The sequence below is a fragment of the Bos indicus genome, chromosome 28 (genome assembly GCF_029378745.1).
Source record: "Bos indicus isolate NIAB-ARS_2022 breed Sahiwal x Tharparkar chromosome 28, NIAB-ARS_B.indTharparkar_mat_pri_1.0, whole genome shotgun sequence".
In the NCBI taxonomy this organism is placed as follows: Eukaryota; Metazoa; Chordata; class Mammalia; order Artiodactyla; family Bovidae; genus Bos; species Bos indicus.
This window is the reverse complement of record NC_091787.1, coordinates 24746769-24767729: the sequence shown is the minus strand read 5'-3', so window position 1 is coordinate 24767729 and position 20961 is coordinate 24746769. Positions and strand designations below refer to the sequence as shown.

Sequence of the window (20961 nt, the reverse complement as noted above, 5' to 3'; positions counted from 1 at the left end):
CCCTTCTTGGGGAGCAGGACTCTGGTTTACTACTCAGTGTAGTTTCATTTCTTTCTTTTTTTAAAGTATTTTTATTTATTTAGGTTGCACCACACAGCATGTGGGATTTTAGTTCCCAGACCAGGGATCAAACCTGTGCCCCCTGCAGTGGAAGCACAGGGTCTTAACCACTGAACCACCAGGGAAGTCCCTCTTTTCATTTCTTTTTAATATTTGTTTGTTTATTTGGCTGCAACAGGTCTTAGTTGTGCTGCACAGGTTCTTGTTTGTGGCGAGCAGGCTTCTCTCTAGTTATGGCTTGAAGGCTCTTGAGCCGTAGGCTTAGCTGGCAGCTTAGCTGCAGCTGGCAGGCTTAGCTGCCCCTTAGCATATGGGATCTTAATTCCCCGACCAGGGACGGAACTTGTGTCCCCTGCTCTGCAAGATGAATTCTTAACCACTTAACAGAGAAGTCCCTCAGGATAGTTTCTTGATGTGCATTGGATCTCCACAAGTAGATGTACATTCCTTTAGGCTGAACACTACCTTTTTCTTAATGTTGCGTGGTACAGGGCTGAACAGATGAAAATACTAATTACTGTCCAAGAGTCAAAAGCTCTAATTCTGGTGGACACACAGTGGGGCACCGGCCTGGAGGGTCTCCAACGGGAAGGAGGGATAGGTCCCATGCCCTCTCTGTGGTCAGAGGAAAGATTTCTTGTATTAGTCAAGATTCACCTAGGAAAGTAGAGCCACTGTGTTAGGGAAGAAGAAATTTATTGTAAGGATGAGGCCTTACACAACTGGGGAAGGAGCTAGGGATGTAAAAGTCCAAAAAGGATTGTTGGAGGATGAGAGAACAGTCGTTAAGCAGCCTGGCTGGGCTGAATGAGTCAGAGCTTGCAAGGGAGTCTGGAAGCCAAGTGCCTCTAGCTGCTGGAGTAAGACCAGGTGGGAGCACTGATGCAGAAGTCAGCTTCTCTGTGGCCACCGTCTCTGAGTTCACGTGAAGCATCTGATTGTAGGCCTGAGGCTGCTCTTGGTCAGCAGATCAGGAGATCTTGCTGGCGATCAGGAGGGAGCACTGGATACACAATGAGGAAGAGCAAAGACAAGAGCGAGGTGCTGGAATCTACCGGTACCTTTGTGTCTATCTCTCACAGCCTTTGACCTACAGTGATCTTCAGAGCATGGTGGCTTCACTTCTGCCTCCCAAAGCTCACACAGGTTCACTTTTGCCTAACTCAAACCCAGAATCACACAGGGAAAGGCATTATGAGAAACATAGCTTCCTGGCCAAGTTTAACACAGAACAGTCCAGCACATCCCTGAAACTGATTCTCTGGGTTCTGCATCTGCATCCATGAAAAGAAGCATCATGATTATTGATTTGTCTTCTCAAATACCTCAGTGCGAGGAAGGGAAGGACCTGGGGAAGTGAATGCAAATATTTTGTGTTTGTCATATCAGTCGTATCGGACTCTTTGTGACCACATGGACTGTAGCCTGCCAGGTTCCTCCGTCCATGGAATTTCTCGGGCAAGAATACTGCGTTGCCATTTCCTTCTCCAGGGCATCTTCCCAACCCAGCAATGGAATTTGAATCTCCTGCATCTCCTACATTGGCAGGTGGTGGATTCTTTATCACTGTGCCGCCACCTGGGAAGGCTGAATGCAAATATTTCAGTCACTGGAAAGGTGGAGCATCTCCTGAAAGTTAACACTTTAAAATATGTGTCTGTCAGTGAGAGACTGAGCCTCAAACTACAATGAAACCACAAAATCTGCTACCTAGTAAGGCCTGGGGAGCATTTTTTTGGCTTCTGTCTGTGATATTCAAACTTAGCTGGCTCCAATGTGAAAGGCAGAAGGAACTCCTTTGAATTTACCTTCTTCTCCTTGTCCCTGATCACTCTGTGGGTCAAGCACTGAAGATCAGGGAAATAAAGCAAAGATGAGAGAAGGAGAGGTAGCTGGTCTGCATCCTGGATAACTGCAAGAAGTGATTTTATTTATCTAAACAAGCATCTATATCGCATTAAATTGTATGCCAGGCATAGGTCTAAGCGCATTACAAAGGGTAACTAAATCAATTGTCATATCAATTCTGTAAGATCTTTCTATTATTAACCTTCCTTACAGACAAGGTTGTTGTTGAAGCCTGGTGGGCTACAATCCATGGGGCCACAAAAGAGTCAGACACAATTTAGTGACTAAACAACAGCAATAACACAGATAAGGTAAAAGGCTTAGAGAGGTTAGGTAAATTGTTCAAGATCACACAGTTGGAATTCACGTCATGCTTAATTGTAGCTTTATGTGTAAAGGGTTAAAAAATTATTCACTGAAATCAAAAGCTGTAGAAAGTGATTAGTTCATTTTTGTTATCACTTGTAAAAACTATCCAGAATATGTACTATTAGCTGTCATTTAAAGAGTGACCTTTTTTAAAAAAAATATTTACTTATTGGAGCATAATTGCTTTACAGTGTTGTGTTAGTTTCTGCTGTACACAATGTGAATCAGCTATGTGTATACACATATCCTCTCCCTCTTGAGTCTCCCTCCCACTCTGCCTCCCAAAAGAGTGACTTTCTTAGGGACCAGGCAGAGTTCTTTATTTCATAAAACTTGATTTAATACTCACTGCTGCCCTGTAAGGTACGTATTATGATTCTACTTTGTACTTGGAGAAATCAGAGAAGTGATTTGTGTGAGAGCACATAGTTGAAAGGAGATCCAGGATTCTAAATTGACTTCAAAGAAGCTAAGAGGAGGCTAAGATCCATCATTCAGAGTCCAAACCCTATAAGTCATTCAGCTCCTGGCGACTAGAAACTAAGTCAGGGTCCCAAGCCAGAATTCTCAAACAGTGTGTAAAGTAACTGAGGGTTGGAGAATCAGCTGGTGATTTAGTGAACCTGTATTTTCTGAAGGTAAATGATCATTTCTGGAGTCTAGGACAGAGCATCCCATTTTTTTTTTTTTTCAATCTCTCTTTTGGCCGCATGATTTGTCTCTGCCCCTTCTTAGTTTCTGCCCTCCATGAGAAACCTGGGTTTTCTCATCCCTGGATCTTTCAGAGACAAAGGACAGAGATGTAAATCGTTGCCTCTCCTTTCCTTTCTCTAAACATATAAATCCTTTTGCAGGCTTCCCCCACCCCGCCCTTGGTAATTACATAGCACTTTATAAAATAACAAGAATTTTGAAGACCTTGCACTTCTGATCTTTTTTTGAAATATAAGTGGACCTCAACTTCACCATCCGTTTAAGCCTTTGCTGGCTCATCTCTGAAGTTTTTCAGGGCCTCAAAGTCCCCCAGTTGCTACTCTCTCCAGAAGGAAGCCCTATTCCTCATTTTCCTTATTTTGTTTGCAAATTCAGAATGAAAAAGTGTTCTTCTCTCTTCCTTTTAATTGCATGTCTCTTTGAGAGTGTTTATTTAAAAAATTAACACATAATTTTGGGTAATAAAAGAATGTTTATCCTTTAACCTATTCTATCCATTTTATACAATAATTTCTAATCATTGATCTTTTACTTTTAAAACAATGTTTCTCCTAGCTTTCTACTCCTACTGGTATAAGCTCTTCCTATCATCCCCTCTGTCTCATCTCCATCTGCCAGTTTTGATTTCTGGCCAACTCTAGACCTATAGTAACTGCCAATTCACTTGGTAAGATCATGCCCTCAGTATAGAAACACAATAGATATTAGTCTGACAGGCATGTTCTTTTGGCTTAAATGGCTAAGGATGTGTTTTTTGATAAGAAAGAATCAATTGTGGATTTAAAATGTGGATCTAGTGTGTGATCTTTACAAAGTAAGGAAATGTAAATTATTTGTCAGAGTCGTTTTCACCAGGAATGCACTCATTCTGATTAGCATCTATCTAACTATCATTTAAGTAACTTTTGTTCAGCCACTCAGCCTGGGTTGCTTATTACTTGCTATTTTCTAGGCACTGTGCTAGATACCAGTGTTATGAAATAAATGACACCATCCTTTAAGCACAAAATTTCTAATTCTATTCCTGAAACTTTTACTAGTGACTGCTGACTTTGGGAAAGCATTAGTGGATTTCAACTGCCCCAATATAAGCTGAGGAGCTTGTACTAAGTGATTCTAGTTTTAAAACCTCTGAAATCAGTGGCTACAGGAGATGTGACTTCTTGTTTTAATTCAGTCGTTAAGTTGCTCAGCATCTTTGCACCTATTGTTTAGTCTCTGGATTTCAGTCCTCTATAAAATAAATGGAAGGTATTAGAGGAGGTTTGAAAACGTGTATTCCGAGGAACTTTGTTAACAGAACTTTGTAGAAAAAAGGGTTCTGTGTTCAAGAAGGTTTAGGAAACTCTGGAGTCAGAAAGTTTCTTTGCTCCAGCGCTGCTCAGAAATTTTAGTATAGCAATTTTGCTTTATGACTCTCTAAGTAGGTTATGGCAAATGTGTTTCCCAAATTTACTGACAGCAGAATTTTTTCCCCAGAAGCATCTTTGTAGTACTAATAAATTGTCCTTCAAAATACATTTGAGAAATAAATGACTGTATACTTCCTACTGCCCTTTGTTGCAGCAATGCTGTTATTGGATCAATTTCACGTCACGTATCTGTTAGTTTATATTCCAGCATAGCTGAGCTGTGTGCATGCTGCCAGACTTCCTTTTTCTCTTCAAACTGTGTTTACAATTCTCTTGGTGCACAGGCAATTATATCACCAACCCTGAATACATGGCCTGCAAAATCATACATCTCATTAACATTTTGGTCAGTAGTGTCCAAAACAGTGTTTTTTAAGGGAAAAGTTCCTAAGAGTAGCATAGAGGAGGCTCCTTGGGGGAAGGATGAGATAAATGAACACGAGAAATAATAGCATTAGTCGGGCTGATTTCCATGAAAACTCCAAGAATTGTATTCGACATTTTGATGACTAAACAGTCTTTCTTGTCATAGGAGTGCTATTCCTGACCAAGACTGTTAAGAATCAGAGTAATAGAGCTGAGTGGCTCCATGCAAAAGTCTGTGTTCAACATCTGTCATGTTGCAGATCATTAATGTTCAATTGAATTCTATTGTCTTCATGTTACTCAGCTTCATTTCATTGTCATTGCTTCAGCTGGGGATTAATCAACTATTTATGGGAAGACAGGACTTGGAGTCAGGGCAGTCACAAAGGGGTTTTAGTCTCAAGCAATGGTAAGAGAAGACACAGTTAAAAGACTCCTGATTTGTGGGAACTTGTTAATAATTTGATTAAACAAAAATAAATGAGAATAATGCCAACATAATCCATATCTCAAAAGGAGAAAGAACATACTTGGTCTTCCTAAAGAATTCAGAAATGATTCTGGCTTGAATCTATTTGAAACTGGTTTATTTGCCACTTGACTCTTCCTTAAGAGCTAGAAAGAAGCTGAGATAAGAGAATCAAGTTAGCAATTTCTCTACAAATCAGCTCCTCATTAGCAAGAGTGGAAATCATGTTTCATTATTGTTTCTGAGGACAATTGATACAACTGAAACAGGGAAGTAGTATGAGATACTTACAACTTTATGAGGTGGGGGAAAAAGTCTTCCATTAGGAATTATTTTTTAAAACTTCACAAATCAGATTCCCTGGTGTTCCAATGGTCAAGACTCTGCGCTTCCACTGCAGGGAGCATGGGTTTGATCCCTGGTCCATCCCTGGTTGGGGAACTAAGATCCCACATGCCACACGGCATGGGCAAAAAAAAAAAAAAACACTTCACAAACTACTTAGATGTTTTCATTTTGCATATATATGTGCATCATGATTAGTTTTATTAGATTTAAAAGTCAAATGAAATAATTATCATCTCAATATACATCCCCCAAATATTTATAAACCTGTGTTGGGGGAATGTGCTATAAATTCTGAATTTGCCTAAGTATCCAAACTCATGCAATCCAATTATATAGTAAAATAATAAACATTTTTACATATATGTTAATCTGTTTTTTAAACCATTTTTGATTGAAGTATAGTTAATTTATAATGTGTTAATTTTACGTGTGCTGCAAAGTAATTCAGTTCATATATATTTGTATATATACATTCTTTTTCAGATTCTTTTCCACTTAGATTATTCTAAGTTCCCTGTGCTATACAGTAGGTCCTTGTTATTTGTCTGTTTTATATATAATAGTGTGTATATGTTAATTCCAAACTCCTAATTTATCACCCTCCACATCCCCTTTGGTAACCACAAGTTTGTTTTCTGTGTCTGTGAGCACACCAATATCTTTTGATATGCTATACTAAATTATTCTTCAGAAAACAGCCAAATTATTTGCACAGTAAAATTCCATGTCTGAAATAATGTTATGACCTGCTGTCTGTCCCAACTTAGTTAATAACTAAAATAAAATGAGAATATATTCAGTCAGCATTGTGAGAAATTGCCACACATCTTGACAAAGCAAAAATTTCTATCACTGAACGTCTATATATCTTACAATTCCAAGACCAACATATTCACACAAAACCAACATAATCACCAAAGTGATTTCTAATCATTTAAAAACTATGGTTCAATTTTTGATCTGTAAGCTGCACACTGATATGGAAAAAGATGAACCAAATTCTCCCCCACCCCCACCCTGTTATTCTTTTGGGCACAGACCGGCCACTCCAGATGGTGTGTTAGTTAATGCTGGACATAGCTTTGGAGAAACTTCCAACAGACGAAGCCGGTGATGTCAGGATTTTGCTGTGCGTCGTCCCCCTTCCCCCCTGCGGTTCCCAGGGTAGGAAGGTGCTGAGATGGAAGCCGAGGGACGCCCGCCCACCTGCCACCACCTGTTCCCTCCTTCAGCCTTCTGCTATAAATTCTCCTCCTTCAAAGATTGATCCAGCACTCTCCCACAGCTACTGCGGAAGAAGCGCTCCTTTCCTATCTGAGCTTCGGAAAAGATTTTGTCTTCCAGAAGTCTCCGGTTTTCCCAGAGACCTTTCTCGAACCAGCCACACCAATTCTGCTGCAGGAAAGTTCCCTTCTCTTTTGCAACTTAACACTGGGAAAATGACTTTCTCTTTTACCTCTCAATTTCCTCTAAATTTTGGCAAGTGAAGAGACATCTATCTGGTTATCCAATAGGACACAAGGCGGAACCCCGCACTCCCCACTGCAAACTTCCATTCCACGTAGTTGCTTTGTGTATGACTTATTTGCTAGGAAGAGCCAAATTGCAGAGCGGGTTCATACAGCAGCCACGCACAACTCTTGAAAGGACCCGAGAGCTCGGCGCCTCCCTCCTGCCGGCGGGGAATGAAGTCCTGCAAGCCCTGCAACACGGCGGCGGGAGCGCGTGCCGCGCCCCCTTGCGCGGGTGGAGCCGAGTGCGCGGGCACGTGCGCCGGGGCCGGGCGACTGGAGAGCGCGGCGCGCAGGCGCCTAGCGGCAAACGCGCGCGAGCGCCGCCGCATGCAGGGGCTCAACACGGCCTTCGACCGCTTGCGCAGGGTGGTGCCCCAGTGGGGCCAGGATAAAAAGTTGTCCAAGTACGAGACCCTGCAGATGGCGCTAAGCTACATCATGGCTCTGACCCGCATCCTGGCCGAGGCTGAACGATTCGGCTCGGAGCGGGACTGGGTCAATCTCCACTGTGAGCACTTCGGCCGAGACCACTACCTTCCGTTTGCGGGCGCGAAGCTGCCGGCAGAGACCGAGCCCTACGGCCAAAGGCTCTTCGGCTTCCAGCCTGAGCCCTTCCAGATGGCCAGTTAGGTCGCGCGGCCCGGTCGGAATGAGACGCCCAGTGATCTGCGCTGTGGAGCCGTAGCCTTCCCCACTCGGCGGCATAGGATGGACACATTCTTAGAATAAAATTAGGAAATTTCCAGGTTACTTTTCGCATCTCTAGTCCTAGGGACGCAATGCTTTTATTGCTTTACTTTTTTCCTCCTTATTATGTTGTAGATTTCATTAATGCATCTTGAAATAGTTTTGATTGATTCCCCCCTTTCTGGGCGACTTTGAGGGAAAACAATGTAAGAAAAAATAGAATTGGGTTATACTTTAGGTTTAGTCCTCACTTCCTTAACCTTAGTAAGTCTGTCCTGTTAGGATGAAGTTACAGTATCTCTTACCTGTGTATGCTTAATACAGAGCTGCCTTCCTGTCTTGTAAATGCGTTTATGCTTAGTGTACTGTGTGTGCATGCATGAAGTAGACTTTCTTTTTTTCTTTGGTAGAATACATGGGTGTGAGTGCTCTGTATTTTTAAAAATTGTGTATACATTATTGTAATATACATTTTGTAAAATAGAATTAAAAACTTGGGTTTGCTTTTCATGCGAGGTGCCCTGCTAGTTTTCTGATGGTGCTAAAGGCCTATTTGTTTGGGGGGTGGTGACATTGAGTGCTTATCTGAGTAAAGATGTATTTAAATCTAACCCCAGCAATTGGCAAAGTGCTGATTTGTAATCATCAAAAAAAAGACAAGCTGATGAGTGTGCAAGTAATTAATTTGAAAGTTTTCTCTATCAACTTGGAAATATATTTTTCATGGTTTTTAAAACGATTGAATTAATTGAAATAATATTCAACTTTTAAACAGCTAGATACACAGTTCCTTAATCTTTTATTTTCCTTATTAAGCCAGTTGCTAACTACTAATTCCTTACAAGTACTCAAATATATATATTTGCTCATATATGTATTGAATATATGTATATTTGGCTTTTGGAAGTGATTTGCTTTTAATCAGTACCAGTTGGGCAATAAGGGCTTCACTACCACCAAGGCTAATCAAAAAAGCAGTAATAATAATACAGTAATATAATAAAAAGCAGTGGTATTGGTTTGAATTACTTTTATAAGTTTGCTTAAGCATTGGATGAATAAGCCAAGCCTTTAATGTAAAGAATGACTTGGTCAACAGATCGCATGTTTTTCGGTGACTGTCTTACTAATAATTGGAAAAAGCAAGACTCTTAAGCCATCTGTGCCTTTGGAACTTGTCGCAAGTTAACAAAACAATGACATTTCCCAAACCCTTTTTATAATATTATGGATTCCAACACCTAATATCAGGCATAGCCACCATTTGCAATTTTTATAGAGTCTTCTTTAAAATTTTGTTAGTTATCCCTGATTATCAGATTCCTTTTGGTTTATAATGAGTGGCAGTATCTTTCCCAGGCCATCATCTAAAATTGACAAAATCACAAGTGTATTGCTAGAAATTCTGACAGTCTAATGCTGCATTTCCCTTTCCTTCTTATCTAATTTTTTTTTGGCTGTGTGCTTCCTTGTGGGACTTTAATCCCCTGAACAGGGATGGACCCTGTGTCCCCTGCAGTGGAAGCTGAGAGTCTAAGCCACTGGACACCAGAGAAGTTTTTCCCCTACCTTCTGATACCTGTAAATAAGAAACTAAGGTGTGCTCAGGATTTTGCTTCCTCAGTGCAAATTAGAGAATAAAATGTTTAACCTCTTGACTTCAACAGCTCTTAGAAGACACAGTAGTCCCAGAAGACAACAGATCTAGAAGGGATTATGTTCAGACCTCTTTCTGGTCATACTCCGCTCTGCAGTGAGTACTTGGGCTCTGGCAAGATTCAGAGCATCTCCCATCCTATTTGAGCACAGTAGTCTACTTATTTAGACTTACATTGCTTCATTAGGAGCCCCAGGGAGTTTGTGGAGTTTGTAGAATGAATAAAATCAGCGCTAAAATAAAATAGGTTAATCAGAGAAAGTCTCACAGATGTATTAAGATTGTTAGTCCTTTTGTTAAGTAGGGTGCACGTTCCTCTCTCTGGACTATAAATACCTTGCAAAAGAGAACTGTACTTTTCATTTTATCTCCGTGGCTTCTAGCACAGAGATAAACATGCAATAAGTATTTCTTTTTTGGTTGTTAACAGGAAATGAAATCAAATGATTTAATTAAAATGTGATTTTAATCCTATGCCTCTTTTCCCCATCCCCATTCCCCGAAAAGAGTAGGAATCTGTTAACTATTATGCTTTAGTGGCTCATTTCTGTTGGAAATCTCTGGAAGCAACTTAGATCTTAGCAAATTCCTAAGATTTCCTAGTACTTGATGTACTTTTTTTTTTTTTTCCTGAAAAGACAGTTGAAGGAAGAGTAAATGGGTCTCAGTGATCAAATGCAATCTTTGGTAAAACTCTTCAAACTGTATGTTGAGGAAGCTGTTGTGGCTTATGGATTAGGAGCTTGAATAAAACAAATTAAAATATTTTTGAACTTAAAGTTCATATATTATTATACATAATAGAATTTAAATTACCAAGCAACCTAAAAGTTGCTTTTGTTGTTTAGTCGCTAAGTTGTGTCTGACTTTTTTGTGATCTCATGGGCTGTAGCCCACCAGGCTCCTCTGTCCATGGAATTTCCCAGGCAAGAATTCTGGAGTGGGTTGCCATTTCCTCTTCCAGGGGATCTTCTCAACCCAGGGACTGAATCTATGTCTCCTGAACTGACAGGCCAGAGAAGGCGATGGCACCCCACTCCAGTACTCTTGCCTGGAAAACCCCATGGACGGAGGAGCCTGGTGGGCTGCCATGGGGTCGCACAGAGTCGGACACGACTGAAGTGACTTAGCAGCAGCAGCAGCAGAACTGACAGGCGGATTCTTTACCACTGAGCCACCAGGGATGTCCTAGTTGCTGCAATATACTATATTGTCTCACCTTTGAAAATCTATGTTCTTTGTAGTTTGATAACAGAACATATTGAAATTTAAAAATATTCTTTAATCCATGACCCCTTTCCTCAATAAATCACCATACATTATCAAGCCTCTATTTATACCCTGGCTTACCGAGCATCATCTTTGTCCTTGAGTAGGCAGTCAAGAACATACATGTACTAATCAGTAAGTAGCCCTAAACAGGGTTTAGCTGAATGCTTCAATGATATGAAGTATCAATGGTATGTGCCATAAGAGCTCCTAAGAGAGACATTAAATAATAAAAGAAGACCCACTCCCAGGCATCGTTTGAATTCCTTTAGTTATTTTATGTGGGCTTTCCCTAGGAGCTAGCTACAAGTTGAGGCCAGACACCAGGGTCAGAAGTCTTGAAGAACCATATACAAATGAACAGGGCTATCAAGATGGGGAGGGCCATCCAAGCTAGTGGTTCTCAGCCCAGCCTGCTCAGTAGAATCACGTGGGGAATCTTGAAAAATATACCAATTCTCAGGCCCCCAGTTCAAGAACTGAGTTAAATGTTCTGAGGTGAGGCCTAGATATTTTTTTTCAGTATTCTCCCAGTGAGTCTAACTGGCTAATGGGGTTGAGAATTGCTTAATTAAACAATATGTATTATGACACCATTAAACTCATTACTCAAAACTGATTATATTGATGTAGCATTCTTTGTATTTATAGATCTTAAGAAGGATTAGGCTTTCTTAACATCTAGCTACAGCCAATTTCCTAATGAGGTGACCTTTATATTAATGAAGGTCTAAAATTTCCGCTGGATATGAGCCAGATGGGATGTATTTGGGTTGTGGCTGCAGGATTCAACAGTTAAAGCTCAGCTCACTTAATTTTGGTCTTATAGTAAAAGCAAAGTGTTGTTTTGGACTCATTTTGGCTCTGCTCTCTGGTTAGGTTTCACTAAAGATATCCCTTTTTGCTACCTGTGGGTAAAAGAAATTTCAAAGCACATAATTACATGACCAACCTTTTCACATGTATACCCATTCCCTTCTCTGGTCATGAATATACTAGATGGTGCAGGCTTAATGAGTGTTTTATTGAATGAACACAGGACTTTTGGATTGCTATTTCAAACTGGCAGTGAGTCCCCCAAAATACTCAAGCTGAAAAAAAATTACTAAGAGGAAGAACTTACCCATCTCACATACGAAGACTGGAACCAAAGCACAACCCAAAACAAACCCAGTAACTAACTGAGAATAAATAAAATTTTATTTAATGAATAAAGAAACAGTCCATCACATTCTCTAAATTGGTTTTTAAAACATCCAGTTTGAATTAAATACTGGTACCATCCAGGTTGAATGAAATACTGGTTTTTAATTTTTCTTTGTTTTCTAATTGCAAAGTTTCCAAGCAAAACACAATCCCCTCAAATCTTCAAGAAAGCACAACTAGAAAACAGCAATGGGTGGCATGGAGATGATGTGGCCTACCCAGATAGAGTACCGTATACTTCTGGACAAAGACAGTGAATGCTCACAAACATTTTGGCTTAAGTGAACACTGGTTTTCAGTTCCAAAGAATACCCAACATGCATGATGCAGAGGAAAGGAATAAAAGCCAAGATCCATTCATTGCTTTCTAGTAAGAGAGGCAAAATATACAGTTTATATAGTTCACACGTTTCAAAATGTTTACTATAATAGTTTTTCCATTAGGATTTCAATAACCAAAAAAGTACTTTAGAAATTAAGTTGACTCAAGCTTCCTGAGATGGAAGCATAGCATGTTTGTGAGCCTTCTGGGGCCTGGTGTATTTTTAGGTTAAAAGAAGTCATCATACAGGAAGAGAAAGGAAAAGATAAGATGTGTGTCACTTGACCATGATTGAATTGTTAGCTGTGTGTGTGTGTGTGTGTGTGTGTGTGTGAGTATTTGTGCACGCGCACACTCCCATAGAGTACATCCTTTGTCAGTCCTCATGGTTACAATGAATCATGAGGGTTGTTTGGGGCTTGATGGAGCTAAGAATTTGAAAACAGAGACCAAAGGTTATGCTCATTTTTGAGGGTCCTTATCTATCTGTTATCCTCAGGTTGATTCATTTAACATAAGGCCAATGACGTGCCAGTATGGAACGTTTCTTCATTAGAGCCTAGAACAGTATAACAGAGTTTTCCTGAACTACTTGAACCAGAAAGGAATACAGGAACTGTCTTGCTATTTCTCCGTGCACTGCGGAGCCATTATTTCCACTAGCTTCAGTCATAGATGCAGGAGTCAGAGTTCCTTAGGTTGTGTTGAAATTAATTTCCCTTGAATCTGCCTATAGAAAGCAGCTAGGATATTTCTTGAATTTATTTGATTTTTCTCCAGATTTTTTTTCAACTGCATAGAATCTTGGAAGAGGAAATTCCCCCATAGTGTATGTAGTACCCTTCTAAGGAAACGACATGGTGGGATAGGGAAGAAATGTGAACTTTTAAAACAAATCAACTACTTACTTTGGAGAAAAATATTCTTACCATTTTATTTGGAATGAAGAAACCCCTGCTATCACTTTTTAAAAGGGTCTGTGCAGTAAACTCTTCATAAATATTTATTTATTTATCCTACCCTTCATCCTGGGAAAGCCTCAAATGTTTTATTTTACAAATAAAGAAACAAAATCCAGAGTTATAGAAAAGTTAGAAAACATGTCTGAAATTTACCTGAATGCTTAAAAAGCCCTTGGAATTCCCCCTGAGAATTCCTAGAAATAAGGAGCTCTCTGGATGCTATTAAATATTTTAGATTTTTATCTTGACAAGAAGGTAATGAGAGAGGAGAGTAGGTCATGAAAAATGCTAAAGCTTGGAAAAAATAAGTGAAATTTAATCAGAAAAGATACAGTATCTCTAAAAACAATACTAAGTAAAAGTTAATTTACCAGTGTGCATTAAAAAAAAACACAGTTGCACTCAAATTATTTCATTGGAATTATTTCGGGACTTTAACTCTCCTTAAAATACACAGTAAAATCGTTTATACTGTGTGTACATACATTTAGTAATCTTTTGGTAGTGACTGCTATGGGCAGTACTAGAACATATTTCACTGGATTCTTGCACCACTAATGGTGGAGAAATTACAAGAATCAGCCTCCAGTTTGCAGGTAACTCAATGAATCTGTGTAGAAATATCAAGTTCTTTGGAATTTTGGAACATCAAACAATTCTTTCTTACAATACTATGTGAAAATCATTCATGTTTCTTAGTGGGTACTAAAGTACTTCTTATTGTAAGAAAACTATACTTATAACTCCATTAATTTCCAGTTGAAACTGGTCAACCCCCCGCCCCACCCCATCTTTCACATCTTTAAGTCTCATTTTAATGTGTCTCTATTTTCAGTTAGGAGGTAGAATTAATTTTTATCTTAGAAAGTAAAAAACATTCTATGAGAGATTTATTGGGTTTGCTGGATGTTTTAGGAAGATTAAAACCCAGTTACCTTTCTGTTCCTCTACGGATATCTGACCAGGTTATAGCATATGTGGTAATTTTTTCAATTTGAATAATTTATGACTTCCCTGGTGGCTCAGACAGTAAAGCGTCTGCCTGCAATGTGGGAGACTGGTGTTCAATTCCTGGGTTGAGAAGATCCCCTGGAGAAGGAAATGGCAATCCACTCCAGCACTCTTGCCTGGAAAATCCCATGGACAGAGGATCCTGATAGGCTACAGTCCATGGGGTCACAAAGAATTTGAATAATTTATACAATTGAATAACTTTTAAAAATCACTTTTAAGTATTGAATATTTGTATATTAAAAAATCAGCTTAATCATTAAAAAACAATTGATAAACCTGGAAACTAGCACTGTTTTCTGCATTTTAAAGAAAAATGTTTATGTATTTCAACCTTCAAATACATATTGTCAAATAATGTTGAAATATTTTAATTTTTATTAGTAGGGGAACATTTTCTACTCACTTGTATGTTAAATCTTCTAGCAAATTAGCGAATATGCCTCTACAGTACAGCCATTTTCTTTATGCTTACTCTCAGCATTTATGGCACAATTCTCAGAGGATTGAAAAGTGAGTTCTTTCTCTATTTCTTGCAATTTCAAGGCTATTGTGTTTGAAGTGGCCATTATTTACATATTAACAAAAAAACATCATGTTTATGGTTTTACAACACCAAGTATGCTAACTAATATAATTAGACAGAAAAAAGAGGCAAACATATTTTTAACAAATATGCATTTTTTTTGCATCGCAGAGATTTTTAAAAAACATGGTAGTAGCAACTTTTTTTTTTTTAGCATACTGATGACCACTGCATTGTCAAAGTTTAGAAGATGCTAGGCATTCTTCCAGCAATGCTTCAGTAATTAACTTTCTGAAATATTGATCCACTTAAAACAAGGCAAGGCAATTAGTGGTGAAAAGGACTTCGACAAGCTCTATTGCAATCTAAGTAACTGTTCATCTTCCTGGTGAGGCACACTGATTTTCAACTCGACCATCATTGGAAATGCTTTGAGTCCAGGTTACCTGGGAAGAGACCTTGAATAAAGGTCATTATGAGTAAATTTGCCTTTGAGTTTACCACCAAATTATACATAGCCCACATACTCACAGACTCAGGCCAGGATCTCAGTTTCAAAGGTTTTTTGGGAGTTTTGTGGGGAGGAAGAGGACAGGAGGAGTCTGATCAACCAGGATAATTTGGGTGTCGGATTCAGTTTTTAAGACCTCCCCTCCCAACCTGATTTTTTCCCTTTTGCCTGCATTTCTATTAATATCAGAAGTTGATGGGAGTAAGAAAGCAACTGCTTTTAAAGGTGCAGCACCGCCATGAATTTAAAAGGCCCTCAGGCATTCAAGATTTGTTCAGTTTGGACTGGTTTCTTTTGAACACCAAGCCAAGATACATGGGGGCAGCAATTAGGTCATTGCGGAGCACGAAGCATGCTGGGAAAGGGGAAAGGAGGGGTGGGTTACAGCCTAGGGTATTACAGAACAGGGGACACAGGGCGTCTTGGAGAAAAACACAGAATGGGGGATAGATGTAGAAGGGACCATAGACAGTGTAGCTTGGACGTATCATGAACACAAAAATGGAGGAGGAAGTCGTCTTTTTTTGTTAGTTGCTTGGCAGTTCAGGTTTAATGGTGTGTTTTCTTTCTCCATTATCCTTCTCATCCCCATTTCCATGACTCACCAAGTTAGGAAAAGTCCTTCACTTGTTTGGTTAGAAGGGAGCTTATGGGATCGGCATAGCTTTTTGAAGAAAGGGCCAGAAGAATTGTCCCAACTTTCCCTCTTTCCCTGGTCCATTTTTGCAGATTTAGGGCTTCATGAATGCTACATGTCCAACGAGTGTAGTGCAAGACAGTAGGGTCTAATGAGGCCAAAGTGCATGTTTATTTCTGCTTTCCAGGCAGGCACTGCACGTGCAAAAGGGAGGAAGTGCATTCTTCACTGACACCAACACCATAGCCTATGCTATCTGCATCCCTTCCGACCTTCTAGGGTAAGTTCTGTGATCAAGCCATGATAATAAAATGACTCTTCTCAATCTCACTTGCTCACTGGAATCACCTGGGAAGCTTTAAACATACTGATTCCTATGCCAGAACCCCAGAAGTTATGACTTACTGATTGGGGTTGTGGCTTGGATATTGGGATTTATTTTTTCAAATATTTATTTATTTGACTGCACTGGGTATTAGTTGAGGCTTGTGGGATCTAGTTCCCTGACCAGGGATCAAACCCCTGCTGCTTGCATTGGGAGCTCGGAGTCTTAGCCACTGGATCTCCAGGGAAGGACATTTTGGGATTTTTAAAAGCTCCCCAGGAGATTCTAATATGCAGTCAAAGTTAAGAACCACTGCTGTAGACTGACTTCATTTTATATAGAAACATACTGACTTGCATAGAAATTTAAAGTTCAATTTAGATCAATAAATATTTATTAAGTGCCTACTCTGTATAAGACAACATTTTGCCATGGCAAACTTTTGACACAGTCCATACCAACAAGTAGCTAAAATCTAGTGCAGGCAAGACTGACAGGCAGGTATATAGAAGCTATGTTTTATACAAAGTTCTATACAAACTAATCTCTTTTTCCAGACTCAAGAAATTTGCTATAAGATTTCAAATAAAGTCAACTGTATTTTACTGGGGTGGTTGGGGGGACACCAGGAAAATATTTCATAGAGGCAGTAAAGTAGCCTTTGAGATGGCCTTTAAGCAATAGGTAAGATTTTCATCGGGATTGGGGAGAAAGCGTTCCAGGTGGAGGCAGAAAAGAGCCATATGGGTGGAAAGCAGGGGCCTGTGTTAATTTTACTGGTGCACTGGGTGTGTTTTCTGAGTAATGGATGAAAAGCTTTGGGATCATATTGGAGCAAGGCTTGAATAGCATGGGCAGAAGAGCTGGCCTGGGTTGGCTCCAGGGAATCTCTTGGGGTCCAAAAATTAGAGGAATGTTATGAATTAAGCAGTGCATGCTAAGTTGTGTCCAACTCTTGTGACCCCATGGGATGCGGCCTACCAGACTCCTTTGTCCATGGGATTTCCCAGGCAAGAATACTGGCAGGGGTTGCCATTTCCTTCTCCAGGGGATCTTCCTGACTCAGGGATCGAACCTGTGTCTCCTGCATTGGCTGTTAGATTCTTTACCGCTGAGCCACCTGGGAAGCCCAGATAAAACAGTACTTTAGGAAGAATGGTCTGATGCTGAGATCAGGGCTAGACTTGAGTGGGGACAAAAAGCAGGACTAGAGGCAGGAAGACCAGTTAGAAGTCTCTTATTATGGTTAAAGTCAGAAGTATTGAGGGAAATTAAGAAAGTAATGAAAGTCTGAGCTGGGAACCACAAGGGGGATGAAAGGAAGGCCTGAATATAAAAGAAATAAGAGTTAATATGATTTGTCAATTGATCAGATAGAAGAAACAAAAAATGACTTAAATACTCCATTTGGATTACTAGGACTGTGATGGTGCCACTAATAGAAATAATTAAACTAGGATGATGAATGGTTTATAAAAGGGAAGACCATGAATCTGATTTTGGATATGTTGAGTCCAAACTTACTCAGCAGAACTGAAATTTCTTATGTAAGTATTCCTTATTGTAACTGAATTCCAGTAGAATTTGGATTTGTTCAACACAGTAGTTCTTAACAAAGGGGATCCTGCCTCCTAGATAACAAGGCAATATCTGAGGACATTTTCGGTGGCCACAACTTGGGGAGTGGCTGCTCTACTACTGACATCCAGTGGGTAGAGGCCACGGATGCTGCTAAACATCCTACAGTGAGCAGAGGATTCCCCAACAACAACTAATTATCTGGCCCCAAGTGTCAACAGTGTCGAGGTTGAGAAACTTTGCTGTAACATAATCCAAAAGTTAAAATTCGAGGAATTTTAAAGCTTGCTATAGTTTAGGCTCAACAGTGCCATCTAGTGGTTAAATAGAATATTTATCCTAAAATCCTCAGAAAGCTAAGACATATACCCAGAAATGAAGAATATATCCTCTTATGGGAGAACTGTCTAGAGTTTACATTAATAGACGTGATGAGGAGGTTGGGTGTCCAATTGTGGAGAAGCAATCCTGAACTTATAAAGTTCTCTTTGGTCATAAAGAAATTTGATAATAGAAGCCAATATGGAAACAATGTATTCTAAGATGCATTCTGTATGAAATGCATTCTATATCATTACAGTTGCCTATTCCTTTACTATTGTTCCCACATACATAAGAAAGGAAGAAAAATCTAATAATTCTGCTAAATAACTGGCTGAAATCTTTATTTCTTAAGAATTAACCTATGGTATTTATTTAGAAATTAAGATTGAAAATAATTAGATGATTTTTAGAGTCATGAAAAATGTAGGATGAAGAGCACTAGAAAATTCCGTTTGACAAAAGGATTTTTGCTTCAAAGAGCAGAACTTGACATGCCTTTTATCTTACCTTTCCCGCTAGATTCTAAGCTTTCTGCAGGCAGGTACTGTGTCTTATCATATTTGTGTATGGCCCACAATCTCTAGCATAGCATTTTATACAGAGTAGACACACAAAATATTTTTTGAGTGAATGAATTTATTTTTATACTGGAAATCTTTGCCTTAAAGTGAAGGAAATTTCAAGCCTTTCTAAGCAATTACTATTTGTTCACTTGAGTAAGATGCCAGCTGAGGGTGTCTGGCTCAGAGAACACCAAAGACTTGGGCACAGGGAGTTGGTAACAGATACTCCAATTCATTTCCCTAGTGAATCTGGAGCAGACTGTGCCATGACGACCATCCCTAGGGCAATGTTTTGACTGGTTCATGCATTGTAGATTTCTCTAATGTAAAATTCATTCATTCAATGAATATTTATCAAAGATCTATTTTGTGCTAAGCAATCTTCTAGGCACTGGGCTATCACAGTGAATGTAAGTCTAAATATTCCTTAAGTGGAGAGGCAAATTCTGAATTGGTGAGTTAGAATAAAGAGGCACATTCCTTTTCCCTCCCACTTCTTCAGTTAGCATAGTATTTTCTGAATAGAAAATGCAATTTGACTAATGATTTCAAAGCAGTTCACAACTATTAAAGACCTCTCCTTCCACAACCACTGCTTTGCTCGGGGAAATGAAACAACAAAAACCATTCTCTCATCACCTCCTCTCCTTGTTTGCATTTTTTCCTTTCTCATTGCTTCATAGATGTGCAGACTTTGGGGGACGAGGGGAGAAACAGGAGAGTCATTATTCTATGGGCAGATGATGATGATGCCTGTATAGTTTTGCAAGTGGCAACTGAAGCTAGTAGTTTTAAAAGTGACCCCGCAGAAGATTTCCTTCTGGTTGGTTTATTAACAACACTTTAGTTATAGAATCTATGTATATATTCAGAGAGAAAAACCACTCACCATCATATTCAAAAGAAAATGGTGCAGGCAGGCTGGTGGGTCCCTATTTTGGCTATAGAATAAGTGCACTGTGCAATATTGAGCATTCAGTGATATTTTTTTTTTTTTGGTATCTCAGGCACATTTTGGCACTTTATCATGTGGCTCAATATACCCAGGATAAGCACATCAAAAGTGCTTCTCTAGGTATGTGAGTTGTATAGCACAGTCTCCTAGTGCTAAGTAGAAGCTGATTTAATGAATCCAAAACTTCTGCTATGAATGCAATCAGTGAAAGGTGATGGACACCACCTCCCCCCGACCCCCTTGCCTTTTCCCTTTGCATTGTTTGGTGAGTTAGGATACCTAAGGTCACTACTATCTAACTCCTTTCAGCCCAAGCATCTGGCCCCTCATTGCTCTTAGGAGGGCCTGAACACCCCTAACACAGCAGAGGGCAGAGGAGCATGCTAACTTTTTCCCAAAGCAGTGGACAGCATCTGCGTTATATCTTTGGTTCATCCATATTATCTTCTCATTTTGTTGGAATCTTAAAAGGTATAGCCCTCCATCTCTGCCAGGAGAGATGCAGGAGTCCCCAGCTGACTTACTCAAAGCTCTCCTTGCCACAGGTCCGGCAGCATGGAAACTTACTCAAATCCAGTTGATTGGAAACCACCTTATCTGGTTTGTCCTCCTTCCCCCTCCACAGTCTGCCCCCTTACACAGCAGGCACCCAGACATTCTTAAAGTTCATCACTCTCCACTACACTCCGAGAAGAGCAGGAATACACCATCGTGCTTTCCATGGAGGAGAAAGCAGAGAAAATGTCAAGTCCTTTACTGGTGAGGGATCCATAGCGACTGCCACTGGGCCGGACGGTCATGGGTGGTGGGATCTGGTGATGCCACTGAGCTGGAAAATGGACCAAATCATGTGTTACAATCAAAAGAATACAGTCTAGCAGGTACACAGCAGGGGTGCGCTCTGTCCTCATGCCAGCACTTTGTGTGGGATCTCGGTAAATCATTGAAATATATGAATAGCGGGGTCTGAAATGCCTCATTTGTAAAAAAAGGAAAATAAAATCAATAAAATCTCTCCTGTCCTGCTAGGAATAGGGAAATTGGGCTCGTGATCTTTTGATTTTGTAATACCAACCCCCATGATTCTAATCCAGCAAAATCTGGGACTATAAGAAGGAAGAGTGGGTGATGAGTGTGATATCTCAAAATTATCTCCTGACCTAACATCACTGACCTAGCATGGAGTCTAGAGGGGCTGGGGTCGGGTGTGGGTGTAGAGAGAGTTGTAGGCTCTCAAGGGAGGGCTCCTCAGAAGGAGGAGATGAGATATCTGTGGAAATGGAAGACAAAAGATGAATCCAGACCTCTGACGAGTACTTACTGCTAAT

At 39.9% G+C, this 20961-nt stretch overlaps 2 protein-coding genes across 5 annotated transcripts in view; one reads left to right on the top strand and one right to left on the bottom strand.

Annotated features, from left to right (window-relative positions):
* Positions 1-6728: 6728 nt before the first annotated feature.
* ATOH7 (atonal bHLH transcription factor 7) lies at positions 6729-9343 on the top strand. The gene has a single exon (XM_019953656.2). It carries the CDS (start codon positions 7272-7274, stop codon positions 7728-7730), a length of 459 nt encoding a protein of 152 aa, XP_019809215.2. The 5' UTR covers positions 6729-7271; the 3' UTR covers positions 7731-9343.
* A 2548-nt stretch (positions 9344-11891) lies between these two features.
* MYPN (myopalladin) overlaps positions 11892-20961 on the bottom strand; it is a 113776-nt gene continuing 104706 nt past the window's right edge. For all 4 annotated transcript variants that reach the window (XM_070782191.1, XM_070782190.1, XM_070782189.1 and 1 more), the window contains one exon: positions 11892-20462. In XM_070782191.1, coding sequence (XP_070638292.1) covers positions 20293-20462 — 170 coding nt within the window. In that variant the 3' untranslated portion in view covers positions 11892-20292. The remainder of the gene's footprint in view (positions 20463-20961) is intronic.